The 22,942-nt window shown below is 41.7% G+C and overlaps 1 protein-coding gene across 5 annotated transcripts in view; it reads right to left on the bottom strand.

Moving 5' to 3' along the window:
- Positions 1-12,734: 12,734 nt before the first annotated feature.
- Positions 12,735-22,942, bottom strand: part of ENTPD3 (ectonucleoside triphosphate diphosphohydrolase 3) — a 34,419-nt gene continuing 24,211 nt past the window's right edge. For 2 of the 5 annotated variants that reach the window (XM_086366032.1, XM_086366034.1), the window contains 5 exons: positions 22,207-22,440; positions 17,189-17,461; positions 16,916-17,026; positions 15,925-16,062; positions 12,735-14,083 (listed from right to left, as the gene is read on the bottom strand). In XM_086366032.1, coding sequence (XP_086222158.1) covers positions 13,847-14,083; positions 15,925-16,062; positions 16,916-17,026; positions 17,189-17,461; positions 22,207-22,440 — 993 coding nt within the window. In that variant the 3' untranslated portion in view covers positions 12,735-13,846. Of the gene's footprint in view, positions 14,084-15,924; positions 16,063-16,188; positions 16,391-16,915; positions 17,027-17,188; positions 17,462-22,206; positions 22,441-22,942 lie in introns of those variants that run through there. The other 3 variants (XR_015150965.1, XM_086366035.1, XM_086366036.1) reach the window with 3 other exon arrangements.

Raw genomic sequence — 22,942 nt, 5'->3', positions numbered from 1 at the left:
ACTGTTGCTTCCTGACCTGCATACAAATTTCTCAAGAGGCAGATCAGGTGGTCTGGTATTCCCACCTCTTGAAGAATTTTCCACAGTTTATTGTGATTCACACAGTCAAAGGCTTTGGCATAGTCAATAAAGCAGAAATAGATGTTTTTCTGGAACTCTCTTGCTTTTTCCATGATCCAGCGGATGTTGGCAATTTGATCTCTGGTTCCTCTGCCTTTTCTAAAACCAGCTTGAACATCAGGAAGTTCACGGTTCACATATTGCTGAAGCCTGGCTTGGAGAATTTTGAGCATTACTTTACTAGCATGTTTTAATAATTACCCATTTATGGTCAATCACTCAAACATATTTATGTTTAATGCAAAATTTTGTTTTATTGATAGGAATACAGTCATCCCTTGGTATCCATGGAGGATTGGTTCCAGGATCTCCATAGATACCAAAATCTGCAAAGGCTCAATACCTTATATAAAACGACTTACTGTTTACATGTAACCTACACGCATCTTCCTGTATGTATACTTTAAGTTATCCCTAGATTACTCATAATACATAATACAATATAAAAGCTATATAAATAGTTATAAATACAGTTGACCTGGGTTTGAACTGCAAGCATCCACTTATATTCAGATTTTTTTAATAGTAAATACTGCAATACTACATGATCCATAGTTGGTTGAATCTATAACTGGTGACCTTGAATATAGAAGACTCATGGATATGGAGGGCCAGCTCTTTCTGTTTTTGCTGTTCAGAGAGTTGGGATCCCTAACCGTAGTGTTGTTGAAGGGCCAACTGGGTCAACTGCTCTAAATAGTTTATAGCATATGGCAAATTCAAGTTTTTTCCTTTTGGAACTTTCTAGAATTTTGTTTTCCCTGAATATTTTTGATCTGAGATTGGTTGAATCCAAAGAATGTGAAGCCTGCAGATATGTCGGACTGATGGTATATAGACTCTATACCAGTGCTGTCCAATAGAAACATAATGTAAACCACAAGTACTAATACAAGCCACCTTTATAATTAAAAATGTTACTTAAATGTGATTTAAACTTTTCTAGTCATCCATGTCATAAAGAGAAAAGAAATAGGTGAAATTAATTTTAATGATACATTTTCTTTTTTTCAATATATCCAAAATATTATTTTAATAGATGTCCCATATGCAAGTTATAATGACATATTTCACTTTTTCTTTTTGACATTAAGTCTTCAAAAACACTCTCCGACATACATCACAGCAGGATCCTCTATGACCCACCTCCCAGAATATTGGAAATAAAAGCAAAAATAAACAAATGGGACCTAATTAACCTTAAAAGCTTCTGTACATCAAAGGAAACTATTAGCAAGGTGAAAAGACAGCCTTCAGAATGGGAGAAAATAATAGCAAATGAAGCAACTGACAAACAACTAATCTCAAAAATATACAAGCAACTCCTACAGCTCAACTCCAGAAAAATAAATGACCCAATCAAAAAATGGGCCAAAGAACTAAATAGACATTTCTCCAAAGAAGACACACAGATGGCTAACAAACACATGAAAAGATGCTCAACATCACTCATTATCAGAGAAATGCAAATCAAAACCACTATGAGGTACCATTTCACACCAGTCAGAATGGCTGCAATCCAAAAGTCTACAAATAATAAATGCTGGAGAGGGTGTGGAGAAAAGGGAACCCTCTTACACTGTTGGTGGGAATGCAAACTAGTACAGCCACTATGGAGAACAGTGTGGAGATTCCTTAAAAAACTGGAAGTAGAACTGCCTTATGATCCAGCAATCCCACTGCTGGGCATACACACTGAGGAAACCAGAAGGGAAAGAGACACGTGTACCCCAATGTTCATCGCAGCACTGTTTATAATAGCCAGGACATGGAAGCAACCTAGATGTCCATCAGCAGATGAATGGATAAGAAAGCTGTGGTACATATACACAATGGAGTATTACTCAGCCATTAAAAAGAATACATTTGAATCAGTTCTAATGAGGTGGATGAAACTGGAGCCTATTATACAGAGTGAAGTAAGCCAGAAGGAAAAACATAAATACAGTATACTAACGCATATATATGGAATCTAGAAAGATGGTAACAATAACCCGGTGTACGAGACAGCAAAAGAGACACTGATGTATAGAACAGTCTTATGGACTCTGTGGGAGAGGGAGAGGGTGGGAAGATTTGGGAGAATGGCATTGAAACATGTAAAATATCATGAAAGAAACGAGTTGCCAGTCCAGGTTCGATGCACGATACTGGATGCTTGGGGCTAGTGCACTGGGACGACCCAGAGGGATGGTATGGGGAGGGAGGAGGGAGGAGGGTTCAGGATGGGGAACACATGTATACCTGTGGCGGATTCATTTTGATATTTGGCAAAACTAATACAATTATGTAAAGTTTAAAAATAAAATTAGAAAAAAAAATAAACAGATGCTAGATGGATGGAGAAAAAAAAAAAAAAGACAAAATCCAGTGTGTATTATACATTTACAGCACACTATAATGGGACTATGTACATAGTGGCTTTCATATGAGAAAATATAAATATACCCACTAAATATGATTATTCTGAAGCAAGTTTTAGACATTGTATCAGTATATTCATAAGCAGTTCAGTTTGTATTACTACTAATAGTATTCACATTAAAATTTTTCCTTAGTATAAATTTCTAGAAATTAGATTGTTGGATTGCTCATTTAAAATCTTACAGCCTATTACCAATAATTTTCCAGAAAGTTGACACCAATTTACACACCATCAGGAGTGCTTGATGGGGCCCACATCACTCCATACAGTGTATTTTTATTCCTGACTAGGTTTCTGAAATCCAGAGAAAGGCAATGAGACTTTCATCCTGAAGAAAGGTCAAGTTCTAAGATGATTCGGAGGTGAGTTTTAGGCAGATAAGAACAAAGCAACAAAACCAGGGGCCTCTTGGAATATTACTTTGTTTTTCTTTTCTTTTTTTAAGGAAAGAATAGGGCAAAGGAAAAAAGATAGTGGGGAGGTAGAAATAAAACAGACAGACTCTGGGTAAAGATGTCTGATAGAACACCAACATCTAATTGTGTTCCTTCCTCACACTCCAGTAAAAGTACAATGAGGCTCTGCCTAGATACTTGGCAGTCCTTGTTTTTGAGCGTGGGTGTTGGTGAATAGGATGAAAAGCTGATGTAAGTTCTAAGTTCTTGACTCAAGTTTCACTACAGAGTGATCTGACTGGGGAACTCCAAATGTCAGCACATTTTGTCCTTTTTCCTGGGCTGTTTGGGTTTCCCATAATGGAAAACTTTTCCAAAGTCCTGTCTGGAGGGAGAGTTACACAGAACCCGAGGGATGGACTTGAGATCTAAACAGTGTGTGTGTGCTCTGTCTGGTTCTCTAAATCCTGCTGTTCTGGGTATGATACCTCCAACTTCAGCTGTGACTTGTGCTGTCCAGTCCTCTGCCTGTGTTGGGGAGAGATAATCATTCTTTAGCAGAGTAGGAGAAGGGATTAGGGAGCTACATTCTTAAACAGCTTTAAACTGTTTTAATCTTGTAACCATCTTTATTTTATATCCACGAACTCAGCTTCCAGCTGTACGTGATACCATGAACTCCTGAACTTTTTAAAGATGCTACTGTTTAAACAGGTTGATTCTCAATTTCCTCATTGAGTTAGGATTAGGCTTTCTTGGATAGCTAAGCCATTAACCCTGGTCCATCAGCTTTTCAGGTGCCAAAGCTGTGGTTGCCATTTTCTTTCCTCCTCTTTTCCATACTTGTGGATTTGTGCTGGTGCAATGTAGAGTTAACTCTCTCTGATGCATTCACTGCTCAGTTAATGGCAACCCCATATTTCTAGTTCCTTAGGCTAAAATTTTAGAATAATAATAATCCTAGACTCCTCCTCTCTCTCACCCCGCATATTAATAAATGCAACAGCAAATGTTGGTGCTCTGACTATTGCTCAGCGTCTCTAGCACTACCAGCCTGGTCCTCGCCACTAGCATTTTTTGTCTGTATGTTTCTAACTGACTACCAGTTGATTTTCCTGTTTCTGCCCTTGCCCCTTTTGCTTTATTTTTATCACTGCAGCTAGAGAGCAAACCCTCTAAACCAGAAGCCAGATGCCCCTCCTTTGTTTAAAACCACCTAATGACTCTGTCTTGCACAGTCTGTTTCCTGTTAACTCTCTGACCCCATTTCCCACGTCTTCTAGTTATTTGTTCTCCTCCAATCACTCTAGCTTCTTTCTGGACCTTGAATGCCTCCTACTTGCATATGCTATTTCCTTTGCTTAGCGTGCTCTTCTACCAAATACTTTCAAATGGCTGACTCCTTCACTTCCTTCAAGTCTTTGTTCAAATGTCATCAGACAAGACTTTCCTGACTTGTGTGAAGTAGCAATCCCTGCACTCCCTATCCCGTTACTATGTCTCATTTTTCTCTGGATTAGTTGTAATCCCCTGAGCATTATGCACTTAATGTCTGTTTCCTCCAGTAATGTCAGTTCCATGAGAGCAGAGACTTTGTCTTTTTTTTAAATTGGTGTAGCCACAGCATCAAGAACAGGATCTGGTTCAAAACAACAAAATTCTATAAAGCAATTATCTTTCAATTAAAAAAAAAAAAAGAACAGGATCTGGTTCAGAGGATACTCACAGTATTAGTTGAATGAATGGATGACTATATTAAAAGAAACTGAGGTATAGAGAGCGCCTAAGAAGTGTAGGCCAGGGTCACTCAGCAGCGAATAGAAGAACCGGGATTCAAACCAGGTTTGTGTGATGTCAGTGCCTGAATTATTAATCCTTTTGTTTGATATTTGGGAAGAATTTTTAATGAGGTATGAAAGTGCTAATGAAATAAGTAATGAAATGCTATAAAAGAAGTAGATATAAAGTTGTAACTCCAGTATGATCTTAACTATGTGAAAAAATGTAGAGAAAAATATCCAGAAATAAAAATACCAAATATAAAGCAGTGGGTTTCTGAGTGATTTAAAGTATATTTTAAAACTCTCTTAATTGTAGAAAATTGTGACATACGCAAAGCAGACAGAACTATAGCAAACCTCCATGTACCCATCACCCAGCCTCAAGGACCATCAAACCACGGGCCAGTCCTATTCCGTCTGCATTCTCCCTTCTGTGTTGTTTTGAATCAGTTCACAAATGTGATGGTCAGTTTTATGTGTCACCGTGGCTAGGCTACAGTCCTGTGTTATTTATTAATCTAAAGTGACTAAAACCATAATCAGTTGTTTTTAAGTATGGGAAATTATCCTAGGTAATCTAGCTGAGGCTGTCCTGTGGGTTTCTGACTCTCCTCGATAACCCCTACAGTCACATCAGTTACTAACAAAAGCAATTTCTCGTGAAATTGAAATTGTATGTATCAGTGTATCTCCTACTTGTTCTATTTCATGGGTTAAATCCTAACTGCTATAATAGACATATCAGTTCATCTTAAATAGTTTAAAAAGTTTCTAAATGGTGATTCTTTTTTCTTTCACTTTTTATTGGAATATAGCTGTTTTACAATGTTGTATTAGTTTCTGCTGTACACCAAAGTAAATCAGTTATATGTATACATATATTCTCTCTTTTTAAGATTTCCTTCCCATTTAGGTCACCACAGATTATTGAGTAGAGTTCCCTGTGCTATGGAGGTTCTCACTGGTTATCTATCGTGTATGTAGAAATGTATATATGTCAATCCCAATCTCCCAATTCCTCCAACTCCTCTTTCCCCTTGATAACTATAAGTTTGTTCTCTACATTGTGACTCTCTTTCTGCTTTGCAAATAAGTTTATCTGTATCATTTTTCTATATTCCACATATAAGTGATATTATAGGATATTTGTTTTTCTTTTTCCAACTTACTTCACTCTTTTTGACAATCTCTGTGTGCGTGCTAAGTCGTTTCAGTCATGTCTGATTCTGTGTGACCCTGTGGACTGTAGTTTGCCAAGCTCCTCTGTGGAGCTTGGGGATTGTCCAGGCAAGATTGTCCAGGAATGGGTTACCATGCCCTCCTCCAGGGGATCTTCCCCACTTAGGGATCGAATCTGAGTCTCATGTCTCCTACATTGGCAGGCAGGAGCTAGCTTCACTAGCGCCACCTGCGAAGTCCATGACAATCTCTAGGTCCTTCCATATCTCTGCAAATGGCACTATTTCCTTCCTTTTTATGGCAGAGTAATATTCTATTCTATATGTGTACTGCGTCTTTATCCATTTGCCTCTGTCAGTGGACATTTAGGTTGCTTGACATGAGTCCTTGCTATTGTAAATCGTGCTGCAATGAACACTGGAGTACATGTGTCTCTTGAATTATAGTTTTCCCTGGGTATAGCCCAGGAGTGTGATTGCTGGGTCATATTTTTAATTGTTTAAGGAACCTCCATACTCTTTTCCATAGTGGCTTTATTAGTTTACCTTCCCATCAGTGTAAGAGGGTTCCCTTTTCTTCACACCCTCTCCAGCATTTATTGTTTGTAGATTTTTTCGATGATGGCCATTCTGACTGGTGTGAGGTGATACTTCACTGCAGTTTCTTTTTTCATTGTAGTTTTGATTTGCATTTTGGTAATAATTAATGATGTTGAGTCGGAGAAAGCAATGGCACCCCACTCCAGTACTCTTGCCTGGAAAATCCCATGGACGGAGGAGCCTGGTAGACCGCAGTCCATGGGGTCGCTAGGAGTTGGACATGACTGTGTAACTTTTAAGTAGACACCCTGAGCGACTTCACTTTCACTTTTCACTTTCATGCATTGGAAAAGGAAATGGCAAGCCACTCCAGTGTTCTTGCCTGGAGAGTCCCAGGGACGGGGGAGCCTGGTGGGCTGCTGTCTCTGGGGTCGCACAGAGTCGGACACGACTGAAGCGACTTAGCAGCAGCAGCAGCAGTGATGTTGAGTATCTTTTCATGTGTTTGTTGGCCATCTACATATCTTATTTGGTGAAATGTCTGTTTAAGTCTTTTGCCCATTTTTTAATTGTGTTGTTTGTTTTTTTGATATTGAGCTGTCTGAGCTGTTTGTATATAAATCTCTTGTCAATTGTTTCATTAGCAAATATTTTATCCAATTCTTAGGGTTGTCTTTTCATTTGTTTATGGTTTCCTTTGCTGTGCAAAAGATTTTAAGTTTGATTAGGTCCCGTTTGTTTATTTTTATTTTCATAAGCGGTAGGTAAACAGTAAGGATTATTCTTGAAAAAGAAATCCACAATACCATTATTTCACCTAAACAAAAATTAACAGAAATTCCTTGATATTACCAAATGTTTAAATTTCCAATTATCTCATTATGTTATAAAATTAAAAATATTTTTAAACTCTAATTTTTTTTTTTTTTCAGCATCTTTAATTAAGGAGGAAAAAAGTGCATAACCAGGAAGAGTTTTCTCCATAGCTCCAGTAGGGGGTGTTAGTGTCTCACATGTTTCAAGAGGAAAGTTGATTCTTTTCTCTTCCAACCTTAGTCTTCCAGCCCAGTGAGGAGAGATTTAGCACCTGATAGACTTTTGGAAAATGTTAGTGCATGCGTGCTTAGTCATATCTGACTTTTTGCGACCCACTGGACTGTAGCCTGTCAGGCTCCTCTATCTGTGGGATTCTCCAGGCAAGAATACTGGATATGTTGCCATTTTCTTCTCCAGGGGATTTTTCCGACCCAGGTATCAAACTGATGTCTTCTGAGTCTCCTGCATCTCCTGCATTGGCAGGTGGATTCTTTTACCACTGAGTCACCTGGGAAGCCCTTGGTAAATGTATGATGAGTGAATAAATAAATGGGTGAAAGAAATACTTTTTTATACTTTTATTCATTGGCTATACTCTGTGCCAGGTACTAGCTGAGTGCTACATTTTCTCTTTTTAAAATTTGTAACAGGAGGCAGATATTATCTCCATCTTATACATGAGAAAATCTAATGGTCAAAGAGATTGAAAGACTGTATGAACATCATGGAGGTAGCAAATCCTGAGTTAGCCCAGATCTATAATTTTATTTTTCAGTCATGTAGGACATACAGTAAGTGTATGAATGGTTGAAAAAGGGAATACCTGTAACTACTACCCATTTGTAGAACCTCACTGTCAAACATGGAACAACAGACTGCTTCCAAATTGGGAAAGGAGTATGTCAAGGCTGCATATTGTCACCCTGCTTATTTAACTTATATGCAGAGTACATCATGTGAAATGCTGGCTTGGATGAAGCACAAGCTGGAATCAAGATTGCTGGGATAAATATCAATAACCTCAGATATGAAGATGACACCACCCTTATGGCAGAAAGCAAAGAAGAACTAAAGAGCCTCTTGATGAAAGTGAAAGAGGAGAGTGAAAAACCTGGCTTAAAACTCAACGTTCAGAAAACTAAGATCATGGCATCCGGTCCCATCACTTCATGGCAAATAGATGGGGAAACAATGGAAACAGTGAGAGACTTTAATTTTTTGGGCTCCAAAATCACTGTAGATGGTAACTGCAGCCATGAAATTAAAAGACGCTTGCTCCTTGGAAGAAAAGCTATGATCAACCTAGACAGCATATTAAAAAGCAGAGACGTTACTTTGCCAACAAAGGTCCGTCTAGTCAAGGCTATGGTTTTTCCAGTAGTCATGTATGGATGTGAGAGTTGGACTATAAAGAAAGCTGAGTGCCAAAGAACTGATGCTTTTGAACTGTGGTGTTGGAGAAGACTCTTGAGAGTCCCTTAGACTGCAAGGAGATCCAACCAGTTCATCCTAAAGGAAATCAGTCTTGAATATTCATTGGAAAGACTGATATTGAAGCTGAAATTCCAATTCTTTGGCCACAGGATGCGAAGAACTGACTCATTTGAAAAGATCCTGATGCTGAGCAAGATTGAAGGCAGGAGGAGAAGAGGACGACAGAGGCTGAGATGGTTGGGTAGCATCACTGACTCGACGGACATGAGTTTGAGCAGATGCTGGGAGTCACTGATGGACAGGGAAGCCTGGCATGCTGCAGTCCATGGGGTCGCAAAGAGTCAGACATGACTGAGTGACTGAACTGAACTGAACTGTCACTCCATAAGTCCTGTTTTTACGGACTGTCTGCTTGTGTGCCCCCAATAGTCATATGTAGAAACCATCATCCCCAGTGTGGTGGTGTTTGGGTATGGGACCTTTGGGAGGTAATTAGGGTTAGATGAGGTTATGAGGGGGGTTCACTAATCATAATGAGATGATTATAAAAAGAGAGAGCTCACCTTTTCTGCATAAGCACAGAGGAAAGGTCAGTGAAAGGGTAGCCATCTACAAAGCAGAGAGCTCTCACCACAGGCACTGAACTGACCAGCACCTTAATCTCAGACTTCTTGGCTTCCAGAAGAGTGAGAAAATAAACTTCTATTGTTTAAGCCACCCAGTCTGTGGTATTTTATTATGGCAACCCTGCTACTGCTGCTGCTAAGTCACTTCAGTCATGTCTGACTCTGTGCGACCCCAAAGAGGGCAGCCCACCAGGCTCCACCGTCCCTGAGATTCTCCAGGCAAGAACACTGGAGTGAGTTGCCATTTCCTTCTCCAATGCATGAAAGTGAAAAGTGAAAGTGAAGTCGCTCAGTTGTGTCTGACTCTTCATGACCCCATGGACTGCAGCCTACCAGGCTCCTCCATCCATGGGATTTTCCAGGAAGAGTACTGGAGTGGGATGCCATTGCTTTCTCCAGTGGCAGCCCTAGCAGACTGAAATACCTGTTTATCTCTTTCCATACAAAAGGTATCAATTTTACCTTCTTTGTTTAGTTTTACCTGTTTTTGAGCTTTATATTAATGGAATTATTCTACCTACCTACTTAATGACTTGTTTTTTAACCTCAACATTATGTTTCTAAGATCCATCCATATTGAGTATATATGTGTAGTTCTTTTGTTTTAATGCTGTATGGTATTTTCTAGTACCAACATGTTACTATTTATTCTTCCATTTTATGAGATGGGAGTCTTGGTTGCTGGTAAGAACATTCCTAAGCATGTATCCTGATATACATTAGAACACATATCTCAAAGATATATACCTTGGCCTGGAATTTCCCGGCCATCTGGTATGCATGTCTTCAGCATTATTAGATAATAGCACAGGTTCTCAGAGTGGTTGCACTAACTTTCATTCCCACCATCAGTAAATGAGAATTCCATTTTTCTATACTTTCATTAACACTTGGTATTGTCAGACTTTTAAATTTGCCAGAATAATGGGTATATTGTGCTATCTTATAGTATTAATTTGTATTGCCCTGACCTGTTTAATGAAATTGAGCACCTTTTTATATTTATTGGACATTTAGATTTCTTCTTTTGTAAAACGTCTTTTCAAACCTTTTGCCCACTGAGAAAAACTAGGTCATCTGCCTTCTCACTGATTTGTGGTTCTTCATACAATTAATCAGCTATATACTTTGCAGATACCTCTTCCCATGCTATGGCTTATTTTTTCATTCTTAATGCTGTTTTTTGACCAGTAGATTAATCACATTAATCTAATGTGATCCATCATATCCAGTATTCTTTTATGGTTAATGCTTTTTGTGTAGTGTTTAAGAAACCCTTTTCTTATTCAAGATCTTACATTTTCCACCCTACATTCTATTCTAAAACCTTTGTAGGTTTATCTTTCACACTTACTACCTGGGGATGATATTTTTAAATCCTTGTTTGTTTATTTGGCTGCATCAGGTCTTAGTTTGGCACACAGGATCTTTGTTGTATCATGCAGGATCTTTTGTTGAGGTTCACAGACTCACTGGTTATGGGGCGTCAGTTACTTGCTGTGCAGCACGTGGCATCTCAGTTCCCCAACCAGGGATTGAACCTGTGTTCCCTGCACTGCAAGGCAGAGTCTTACCCCCTGGGCCACGAGGAAAGTCCCTGGGAGTGATTTTTGAAAATGTGAGAGGAAGGGTTGAATTTCCTTTATTTCTCCATGTGGAAATCCAATTGTCCCACATTTTTCACTACCGCTCTGATGAGATACCTCTGTCATAAATCACACAACTATATGAATGGGTATGTTGGACTACAAAATTCTAAAGTCAGATGCCCAACTGTCATGATGTTGACTTTGTGAAGGGAAATATGATGGACATAATGTGGTTTCCTTGTAGTCAAAGTGTGGAGTCCTAACCACTGGGCATCCAGGGAATTCCCCAATTTTTTAAAAAAATTTATTTGTTTTTTCCAAATGTATTTTAGACTTAACCAGACTCTCAACTCACAATCTCCATCTCCAAAAATGCTTACTAGCTGGTAATGCTGGTGTGTTATTTTACCTTTGAGCCCATGTTTTTCTTGCATGGTTATTAAAAGGAGTAGGCATAATTTGTGACACCTAATCATAGTTAGTGATTTATCATCAGTACATATTTCACATGTAAGCACTTGCCCTGTTTGGAGCTTAGGAGCTTGGAGTTCTGTAGTTGTGTTAATTTTTTATGGCTGTGTAACAAGTGGCCACAAACTCAGTGCCCTATAACAGCACCCATTTCTGACCTCACAATTCTGGAGGTCAGAAGTCTGGGTGGGTTCTCTGCTTAGAGACTCACAAGGCTGAAATGATTGGAGGCTCTGAGGAGATCTGCCTCCAAGTTCACTTAGGTTGGTGGCTGAGTTCAACTCCTTGCAGTTGTAGGACTTAGATCCTTCTTCCATGCTGGCTGTCAGCTAGGGGTTACTCTTAGTTCCTAGGGGCTGCCTTAGGGCCCTTTCTGCCCTAAGGAGGATTTCTACCCAAATCCTCCTAATGTTTTGAATATGACTTTCTTTCTTGGAGAAAATGAAAATTAAAGTGAAAGTCACTCACTTGTGTCCAACTCTTTGTGACCTTATAGACTATGCAGTCCATGGAATTCTCCAGGCTAGAATACTGGAGTGGGTAGCCTTTCCCTTCTCCAGGGGATCTTCCCAATCCAAGGATTGAACCCAGATCTCCTGCATTGCAGGATTCTTTACCATTAGAGTCACCAGGAAAGCCCAGGAATAGTGGAGTGGGTAGCCTATCCCTTCTCCAGGGATCTTCCCGACCCAGGAATTGAAGTGGGGTCTCCTGCATTGCAGGTGGATTTTTCATTAACTAAACTATCAGGGAAGCCTGGAGAGAACACTCTGCCTTTAATGAAGTCATGGAAATTGTGAGTTGAGATTAGATTAGAATTTTGTAGTCCAGTTGCATGATTAGCAACAATATGAGAATTTGTGTAGTTTTTAAAAAGTAATCCAAGAGAGAGATCATGATGTGTGTGTGCACGCGTGCATGAGTGTGTGCAAGGAATGCTTTGTGAAAGAAGTAGAGCTGGGATTGAACCTTGAGAAATATGGTGGTTTGGATGAGTGGGAGGATGACCTACAGTCTAGGTAGGGAAAACTGTGAACAGTGGTGCACTTTGGGATGGGAGCAGCCATTCTGGTTGGGAATCAAGATGTGAGTGGCAGGTTGTAGCCTCACAGAAGCTTTGCAATGTCAGATAAGGTAAGGAAATGTTGGACTCAGTTATCTCAAGGAACTGAAGGTTTATTAAAGTGAAACACTTTGAGCTCTTTGGAATAAAGGTGATATTGATGTGTGACTTTCTTAATACACTAGGAAAGTCTGCTCAATAAACTTTTTTAGTTGTTTAGCTTCTTTTCATAGATGCCACTTTGGGTCCTGAAGAGAAAGAGTACCGTTTGCACGGTAACAAACACACACTGCAAGTCACAATAAAATAAGTCTCCTTTATTCTGTACTCAGTGAACAAGCTATAATCTGAGAGAATGTTGATTTTTACTTTGTAGCCATTGGACTTGCTAGAGTCCCTTCCCACTTTGGAGTTAAATATCCCTGCAGCTTCCTTTCTGCCCTCAAAGTCAGGAACTATGGCTACTGTGTGCAAAGGCCTACCATCTAGGAAAGTGATTGGTAAGCAAATCAGAGAAGAGGATGTCCTGTGACAGCATCAGGTGGCCCTGTGGGAATGGTGGGTGAAATATACACAGGGTGCTAATGATGAACCCTAAGCAAAAGCCTAGCAAAGGCAAAATGATCTGGAGCATGATAGCCTTGCTAGGAATAGACAGTTCACAAGGGCACACAGCAGTGGGAAGGGGAGGCGACGAGGATGATAACACACGCAGGTGGTGATCTAATGACCAGAGCCCTGAGAGGGAACCCTACTTCAGAAATGGCCTGTAGTGTTCTGGTGGATGTCCTGTGTGGCTCTGCCCTTCAGGTTCTGCCTGCAAGACAGAAGCTTGGCTGTGGCCACTGTCCTTGGGGGTGAAGGAGGATTTTCCCCTAGACACAATATTCTGCCAAGCTGAGGGAGCTCAATGTTATTAATGGTTGTCAAGGAAATTCTTAGTTAAGGACCAATGAGAGGAAGCCATAAAATGAGATATTTGATTGGACCAGATGCTTACTAGACACCTGCCAATTTCCAATCCTACTGGGAGGACTATGGCATTTTTGAAGGAGGGAAAATGCAGACTGAGCCCTGAGGTCAACTCTTCCACATTTCATCTGTCATCTTCTCAACTTACTCTTCCTGTGGGACACTTGGAATAAGGAGGCTGACCTTGATGGCCTGTCTCTCTGTTCCCCAATAGGTCAGCTAGTGGGTGGCGGGGTCTCTGGCAGAGGAATGTGCACAGAACAGTTGAGGGACTTCCCAAGAGGTGTTTTGACATAAATCAGTATCTGAGAGGCACAGGACCTAGGCATTGGACTTTAGCTGTGTTTCCCGAAGATGGACATTTTGCTTGCATTGTCTGGTGCCCCCCAAGCTGGTAATGGGCAGCTCTCAGGCTCTAGGAACCACTCTGTGAGGCTCACTCAGAGTCCACCATGTTGTCCAAGGCATGCTGGGAGCGCCTCTGATTCCTGGACAACACACACAAGTATACGAGATATGTCAGACACAGCAAGGCCACTGCTGCAAAGAAGGCGAGGGTGCCCACGAAGGCAGATGGCTTGATGGGCAGGCGGATGAGGGGGCTTTCGGCTGGGATCTGGTTGGTCAGGCTGAGCATGTAGCCAAGAGACCAGGCTATGCTGCTGTTCCCCACCTGTGGAGTAGAGGAGATGGCTCAGTTCTCAGGACTGGGCTTGAGGCACAGATTATATCCCCAGGACACACCACGGTCACCCTCCTGAGACACCCCCAGGAACTGTGGCCTAAGGAGGTCAACAGACTTGCCTAAGTTCAGAAACTGCAGAGACTGGTCTAGAACTCTGGTCATCATGACCACAAAGGCTTGAGTGCCCAACCTCCCACACTGCAGAGAACTAATCCTCACAGCCTCATCACAGCCGGCGTGAAGAGGGCACAGTTAACAGCAGTGGAAATTTTTCGATCACTGGGTACATTAGAGTCTACAGCTAAAGAAAGAGGTGATGCATGTTTTACCAAACCCAGGACCAGTTTCTAGGAAAAGAAGGTCAGTCTAAGTGGGAAGCAGACTGTGTCAGTTCCATCTGGTGGTTCCATCAATTTTTGCTTGCACGGTTTTAGGTCATTTTGGAGATGTATAAGCGTTTCGCATTTGTAATCTCCCATCTGCTCTCTCTCCCTGCAGTGTCTTCTCTTGCTGCAGAGCACAGACTCGAAGGTGCACAGGCTCAGTAGTTGTGGTGCGTAGATTTAGTTGCTCCCTGGCATGTGGCATCTTCCCAGACCAGGGATTGAACCCATGTCCCCTGCAGTGGCAGGTGGATTCTCATCTACTGAGCCACCAAGGAGATCCCCCACATATTTGGGATATAAATCTTTGTTTGGCAAATCTCCTGAAGTCTTTTTATATCCTCACATTTGAATACTGATTTGACTGATATTAAATTCTTTATAAATAAAAGAAAGGAACTTGAAACCTAGAATTATGTATCCCCCCAAATTGGTATTTAATGGAAAATCATAATGTGCTTTTCTGGTAATTAGATTAATTAGAAACAAAGCTTGGAGAGTACATGCCACCAGCAGTCCTTATCTGTCTCCAGACATCCTTATTTTTTATGGCTGACTCAATTTTATCTATGTAAAACAGTCACAAGCCTAATACTGGATGTTGCTTGCTTTAATCTAATTACTGCTGAAGCTCATATTGTACAGACTGACTCCAGACATACTTCAGGCTTTACATCTGCTATTCCTGAAATGAGAAAACCCTCCAAGAACCTGGGGAACAGAGTGCTGGATCAACACAACAGCAAGGCTGAGTCCTGAAAGCAAAGTACAGAGGCGCCTCACCAGTCGGCTGTCATTCCAGAGTCAGACCATTCTGGACACTTGAAAGTGAATACAGTGACCTCAGACTCATTCCAAGATCAAATCCTTACTTAACGGCTGCTAACTTAATCCCTGTGCTCTAAAGAATAGATCTCCCTCTGACATCTGTGTAAAGTGGAGATCAGTTAGTTACTATCCTCTTAACAAAATTGTATTTGAAGCTTCTTGTCAGGATAAAAAGTTTCAGTTCCTTAACATATTTATGGATTCACGCAACAATATTTACCAAGAGCCTTCTATGTTCTCAGCCTTGTGTGAGTGCTAGGAATGTGAGGATGATCAAGCAAGTCCTGTCCCCACAGAGCTCAGAGTCCACAGTTCTTGACTTCCTCAGCTCACATAGAAGGTTTCTTCTATGTGAAAGCTACCCCCACAGAGCTCAGAGTCCACAGTTCTTGGCTTCCTCAGCTCACATAGAAGGTTTCACATAGAAGGAAGACCACTTCCTCTAAATTCTCCATTATCTCTTCTCATAAGCTCACCAGGGATCAAGCCTCATTGGCTCCCATTCAGCAAGTTTAAATCCCCAATTCCCACTTATCTCCTACATTTCTTTCACACACGTACAACCAAACATCTATTTTTGGGAGGAAGAAGAGGAAAACAATTTGTGCTTTGACTTACTTCCTTTTTAAAATGTATTTGGGGCCAGCTTTCCTCGGTGAATTTGTATCCACTTACAAGCAAATGGTAGATATAGTGGGCCGAGAAGCAGTAGGAGCGTGCATACTGCTCATCAAACTGGGGCAGCAGCAGTGGGAGCTGAAGGCAAGTTCAAAACAGGGAGGAGGCAGGTTTTAAAATGCGCATTTCAGAACAGCTTAGGTCACAGTCATATTTTAAAGAATCTTATCAGAGAATTTAATCATTAAAATTACTATAAAATAATACAATGACAAAAAAATCTGTTTATTTGTTTCATTTTTTAGATTCCACATATACGTGATAAAGTACAGTATCTGTCTTCCTCCATCTGACTTATTTCACTAAGCATAATACCCTCCAGGTCCACTCATGTTGCTAAAAATGGCACAATTTCATTCTTCTTAATGGCTGAGTGATATTCCATTGTATATATACACCACATCTCCTATATTAAAAAAAAAAAATCCCTTTACAACATAACCGAGTGGTAAAGAATGCGCCTGCCAATGCAGGAGACATAACAGATGCAGGTTTGATCCCTGGGTTGGGAAGATCCCCTGGAGAAGGAAATGGCAACCCACTCCAGTATTCTTGCCTGGAGAATCCCATGGATAGAGGAGCCTGGACAGTTCATAGGGTCACAAAGAGTTGGACTGAAGCGACTTAGCATGCATACAATATCATGGAACAGCAATCTTAAGTTTATAGAGTGCTTGTTACATGCCAGACACTGTTACAAACATTGTGCCCATGTATAGAACATTTAATCTAATTACTGCTGTAATCTAATCACAACACAGCTGTGAGCTGGAGTTCCTTATTAATCTTACAGATGTGGTGAAGGAGAACAGCATAAAAGTCAGATTCAGAACATACATACACACATGTACACACACACAGAGGCACAAATGAAATCTGCTCTGCTGTACTGTTTTGTACCAATATGGGTCCTTTTTCTTTAAATACTGACCTGATTCCAATTCTTTGAGCAGAAGTTCCAGGTGCTCAAGTTGAAGGCGTGCAGAGAAAAGCTACCTGAAAGGTTGAAAGCATTGGCTGTATAGTAGAATCCTGCAAAAGCCTGTAAGGAAGTTGTACAGAAGGAAATCATTTCTCAGAATGCGATATAATGAAGGTTTCGGGGCAGGGAATAAGAAAGCGGGAAACACCTCAGCAGAGGAAAGACAGGAAGGTGAGAAATAATCAGTAGGGGGAAAAGGAATCTCTGTTGTTTTGCTCTTACCACAAATGACCCTTTAACTCTTGGCTGATACACCCCATCAAAGGAACAAGCTTCGTGATCATGGCAAGCGCTGAAGTTGAATAGGGAAGCCACCTTTTCCCTACACAGTGATGGGTCCCCGGTTCCTTCAAAAGTGATGGTGTTGTTGGGATTATATCTTTCAGGTCTCAGGTCCTCTGTACACAGGCTGCCAAACACCTGTGCCTCAGTGAAGGTGGTGATGTAATTCTGAGGGTAACAAGGGTTGGTGAGCGTGGTTTCAGTGGTATAATCCTGTAGGTAAAGAGTAAGATGTTAGAAATCACTCTTGTGGAGGTCCAAGTACTTTCCTTTTGCAAGTCCTCACTGTTGTTCCCCTCCAGTGCCAAGAGAGAAATGGAAAAAAGGCCATTATACGTGCGGTGGAAGGGGAGTCCCAGGTTGCCTAAATAACTCTACTTGGGGAGGGGGGATTATCACCCTGCACCAGGCACAATACCAGGCTGTGCTCCAGCACTTAGCACAGCTGCATGAAGCAGGGTTTATGAACTCCATTTGGGTGAGAAAGCAAGATATGTTTAGGTTAATCGACCATTTTGAAGAGCATGTTATCTATCCATCTAAAAATAACAATTAAAAAGGTACAAATAAACGTATTGTGAAAATTAAGGCTCATTCCCACCCACTTTATCCACCTAGCTTCCCTCCCTGGAAGTAACCACTGTTGCCAGTTATAGTGCATTCTGACAGAGATTCTGTGTATACTTCTTCTATGCATGTGTGATTACATTTTCTTTTCCCCTCGTTTTCTTTCTTTAAATTTTAAATCATAAATGGCAGTGCTCTATACACACTGTTCTGTCCCTTGCATTTCTTACTTAAGAATATATCTTTGATATTTTCCTTTCATTGTCCATGTAAGAGTGACCTCTTTTTACACTAGCTTCTTTCATGCTAGCTACCTAGAACTCCACTGTACAAATAAACTGTACTTTATTTAGGGAATCTCATCTAGAGGAAAATTTAGCTGGTTTCCAATCACGTGCCATTACAAAACAATGATGTAATAAATACCCTGTTACATAGAAATCTTCCATCTGTTTGTAATTTATTTGGTGTTAAGATTGTGGTAGGAATTTGATTTTACTTTCTCCAGATGATTATCTAGTCTTCTATCTATGGTGAAAAATGTTCCCTTTATTTAATGCTAAATTCCAAAATGTGTTTGGTTCAATTTATGGGCTCTCTTTTCCAAGGAATTGGATTTGAACTCTGTGTAATTTCAAAGCTACTAAAATGTATTTTAATCCTCTACAGTATAATCTTGGCTCAGAAAACACTTAGCTCAGCTCTCTTATTTTACTGCTGAGGAACCTGAGGTACACATCAAAATAATGTAATCATTTAATGAAAGGCAGTCGTAGGATTCTATGCAGAATCCTACAAAAGTCCAACACTCATCTGATATGAGTGTCCTACAGAAAGATCTTAATATGACGGTGGAGGCAGCAAATGGGCCCCTTCTGCTTCAGTGGTGTGAAAAAGTCTATGGTGTTCAAAAGTTGTTATGTCTAATTTGTAACATATCACGTCATGGTCACCCTATGGCTGAAATAATCATTGAAAGAAAAAAAAAATAAATCCAACAACTAATCATTTAGTTTCCCCCTCCAAATCTGACTTATACTTTTTTAATAATTAAAATAAGTCATTTCTGGCCTGGCTTGGAGAAGAAGCAAAATAATGTAAATTATTTTTGGCTAGAAGAAGCTTGCTGCTGCTGCTGCTGCTAAGTCGCTTCAGTCGTGTCTGACTCTGTGCGACCCCATAGACAGTGGCCCACCAGGCTCCCCCGTCCCTGGGATTCTCCAGGCAAGAACACTGGAGTGGGTTGCCATTTCCTTCTCCAATGCATGAAAGGGAAAAGTGAAAGTGAAGTCGCTCAGTCGTGTCCGACTCTTCATGACCCCATGGTCTGCAGCCTACCAGGCTCCTCCGTCCATGGGATTTTCCAGGCAAGAGTACTGGAGTGGGGTGCCATTGCCTTCTCCAAAAAGAAGCTTAGTAAAGATTAATTCATTTCTCTTTTTGGATCATGAATTATTTGTTAGAGCATTCCTGAAATGTAACTTGCCAATGTGCCAAGTTACTTAGTCCCTCAACATTTAATAAATCTTCCCTGAATTTAGTCTTTGCAGGGCATTATCATGAAAGGGTCATGTACTTCCTTTGTAACTACACGACCAACATAGTTTTTCTTTTTAAATAATGTGTTTGGAATACTGCCTGTGCTTGTGCTCAGTCGCTCAGTCATGTTCGACCCTTTGCAACCCCCATGGACTGTAGCTGGCCTGGCTCCTCCATCCATGGGATTTTCCAGGCAAGAATACTGGAGTGGGTTGTCATTTCCTCCTCTAGAGGATCTTCCCAACCCAGAGATCAAACCTGTGTCTCTTACGTCTCTTGCATTGGCAGGCGGGTTCTTTACCACTAGCACCACTTGGCAAGCCCATATATATACCATATGAAGCCAAATTTGTAAATACACATATTCTTGCATTAAAAAGAACTGGAATAAAATGCAATAATATGTTGATGATGGTAATTCCAAGTTTTGTTGTTTATTATTTATATTCTTTATGTCTGTATTTTCTCTCCGCCCCGCACCGCCCCCCGCCCCCCCCCGAATATGGGTTACTTTAAAACCAGAAGAAAAAAATCTTACTTAACAAGGAAGAGAAAGTGAATGCATGTCCCTAATGTCTAACATGCTATCAGAGTGAGACTTGAGCCTTGGGGTCACTGGAGACCCCTTAATTAAGAAAATAATTTGCAAAGTATATATTGGTAGCTCAGATGGTAAAGAATTTGCCTGCAATGCATGAGACCTGAGTTCGATCCCTGGATCAGAAAGGCCCCCTGGAGTAGGAAATGGCAACCCATTCCAATATTCTTGCCAGGAGGATTCCATGGACAGAGGAGTCTGGCAGGCTACAGTCCATGGGGTTGCAAAGAGTTGGCCACAACTGATTGACACTTTGACTTTTCATGTATCTAGGTGTCACTCTCACCACACTCTGTAGCCCTTTATATTTCAGTCCAGGAACTGAGACCTGGACTGGAAGCAATTACTCAGGCAGCGTTCATGATGCAGTAGGCCTTGGGAACCTTTAAGCTGGGGTTTGGCAACACGTCTTTGGAACATGAAAAATTGGCTAGGTAGGTCGGGACATGCATTTGTGGGTGATCCTCATCACACCTGGATCCTGCCCCACACATGAGTCAGAAGGCTTAGAGGGCAAAGCCACTCTCTCAGGCATCCACATGTTACCAGGCAAGTTGACGATGCCCCCTGTCCCTATGAGTTGACTATATACAGTGAGAAGCAGGGGTGTCCCACCTCTGCCCCCAGACCTGGGCTCACACCTTGAGACCTGCATTCTCAAGTTCAAATGAGACCTCACCCAGGTGGAGTATTCACTTCTCTACTGTAGACTGTTAGGTACATAGACAGTCATTCTTTAATAAATCTCGTAGGAGTGTGTGCACAAATATACATACACACACCTCATGGCCAGCCAAATTTAAGAGATTAGCTTCTCAAACCTAGATTCACCCTGGGAAAAGGGTGATTTCCCCTGCCTCCCTTCTCCCATCTGAAGTCCAGAGGAGCCCTGCCCTCCCTGACCCACCCTGCACCCCTTCTAGGGCCAGAGCTAGAGGAAGGGGCCTTAAGTATTGCTAGAAATAAAAGGAGAGAGAAAAGAGGAGCCCAGTTAGAGAGGGTTGACTAAGCTCCCTGCAGGGTTTGGTTTGGCCGAGTGGGGGTGTGTATTTAGGAGTCTGGCCTGGGCACCAAGTCTCCTGAGCCATGGAGAAGTAGCTCAGGGCTGCCTGCAGGGCCCCTGCTCTGTCTTCCCCAGGAGTGCCCAGCCCCTCCCCAAAATACATGTGGCATACATGTGTGCTGGGGCTCCAGCCTTTCCTGTGAGGCTGAAAGAGAAGTTTTGGGAAGAGGGCCAGACCTGGAGGGTGAATTCTCACAATCCACCCTGCATGAATACTCAGTAAATGCAGGGATCTGAAGATGTGAGTTCTACTGATGACTCTTTGTAAACGAATCCAATTTTTCTACAGCTAGTGGCTGGGAAATACTGCTTCTTTCCTCATGACAAGAGTAAGCTGCAGTGGTGGGGGTTAACCTACTGATGCTGTGTCCACTACATTCAGAGGCTGACTCAGCCCCTGTGCCCTGCCCCGGGTCCCCTCGGAAGTCAGGATCTGTGGCCTCCAGTTGGCCTCATGCCCTTCCAGGAGATCAAGATTCCTTCCCTTCATTCTCCTTTCATCTTCATCTTCCCTTTTCAGCCATGGTCAAGATGGATGTCCCCTGAGCACTGGAGTTTGGGGCCCAGGGTCACATCCATGGTGCTAGTGCTCTCGCTGCCACAAACAGTACTCATGTCAACTTTATATTAGTGACAGCCTAACTGATGTCTGAAGTAGCCATCATATTTAGTTACCATATAAATTACTGATCAATGTGATGGAGTTCGGTTGCTCTAAGATCCCACCATATAGAGCACATTAAAATCTGCCTAATACAGGCTCATCTAAAAGAAGCCTGAGCCTGGGGAGGTCCTCTACCCTCTCTGTTGTCAGCAAGCATTTCTCCTGTGGCCAGGTTTATTATTTTGTCTGCACTCAGGGGAGTCTGCAATCTCCAGCTTCTTTAGCTACTAGTTTAAAGCAGTTTGTGTCCGTAAAGGGATCCCAAGTCCTGAATCATTTATAAAACCTCTGGGGCTCTGGAATTGCCCCGGACTTCTGACTCAGATACACTGGAAATGGTCAACGTATCAGAGAGAGAGAAAGAAAGAGAGAAAGAGAATGCTTTGACCCCTACAAGTTAACAGGAAAATGCTGCTGTTTCCATCCACCTTCTAATTGGAATGGAAAGGACAGACCCCAGAAGGCAAGGCATCTTCCCCTCAGCCAAGACCCCCGAGGGAACACCTGTCGCCCCCTGGCTCAGGTACCTGAAGGAGCGTTGCCAGAAACCTCTTCTCAGCCTCGTTCCGGCCATAGCACTGGAAGCTGTGTGTGTAGAGCGTGTATTCGTAGCCATACAGGGTCACCTTCATGATGTCACTGGTGTTCAGCCCCACCTTCTCTTCTGCTGCGAAGGATATTTGGGTGGAGGCACCACCCAAATCCAGGGCCCCTGTGGTCTCCTTTCCACTCGGATGAACCCACATATGCCACAGGCTCTTCTACACAGTTGGAAAAAGAAGCAAGAAAAAAGACCAAAGGTGCCATCTCTGATTGGCCAGGGTTCATCACCCAGGATCCATCTCCTGTTGCTAAGAAGTATGACATGGGGTGCATTCAGGGCCAAATCTCTCCTTTGTTTCATGGGTGGTGAACTCAAATGCTTTCAGGGACTGGACAGGCAACATAAATGAGTGAGTAGATTAGGTGTACACAACCGGGAATGGTAAGGACTGTGGCCATCTGGGGAATGCATGAGATATAGACTCTGTTCCAGTTGGTTGTTGGCATGCAGGAATGTGAGTCTGCCGTGACCAGCTCTTCCAACTTTTGGGGAGTGAGGGAGTCCAGAAGAGGCTAGAATCATGGATTTCTACGGGAATTTCCAAAATATTAACTGAATTAATTAACTTTAACTAAAAATATATTCAAGGGAGAAGAAAACAGGTCTTGGGCTGGACATGGTAGGTACCCTCAGTTTATACCCTCTGTGACATGGTGATT

This window comes from Bos grunniens, chromosome 22 (assembly GCF_055505025.1).
Source record: "Bos grunniens cultivar Pamir isolate PY7600 chromosome 22, Bosgru_T2T1.0, whole genome shotgun sequence".
NCBI lineage: Eukaryota > Metazoa > Chordata > Mammalia > Artiodactyla > Bovidae > Bos > Bos grunniens.
This window is presented reverse-complemented; position numbering and strand designations above follow the sequence as displayed.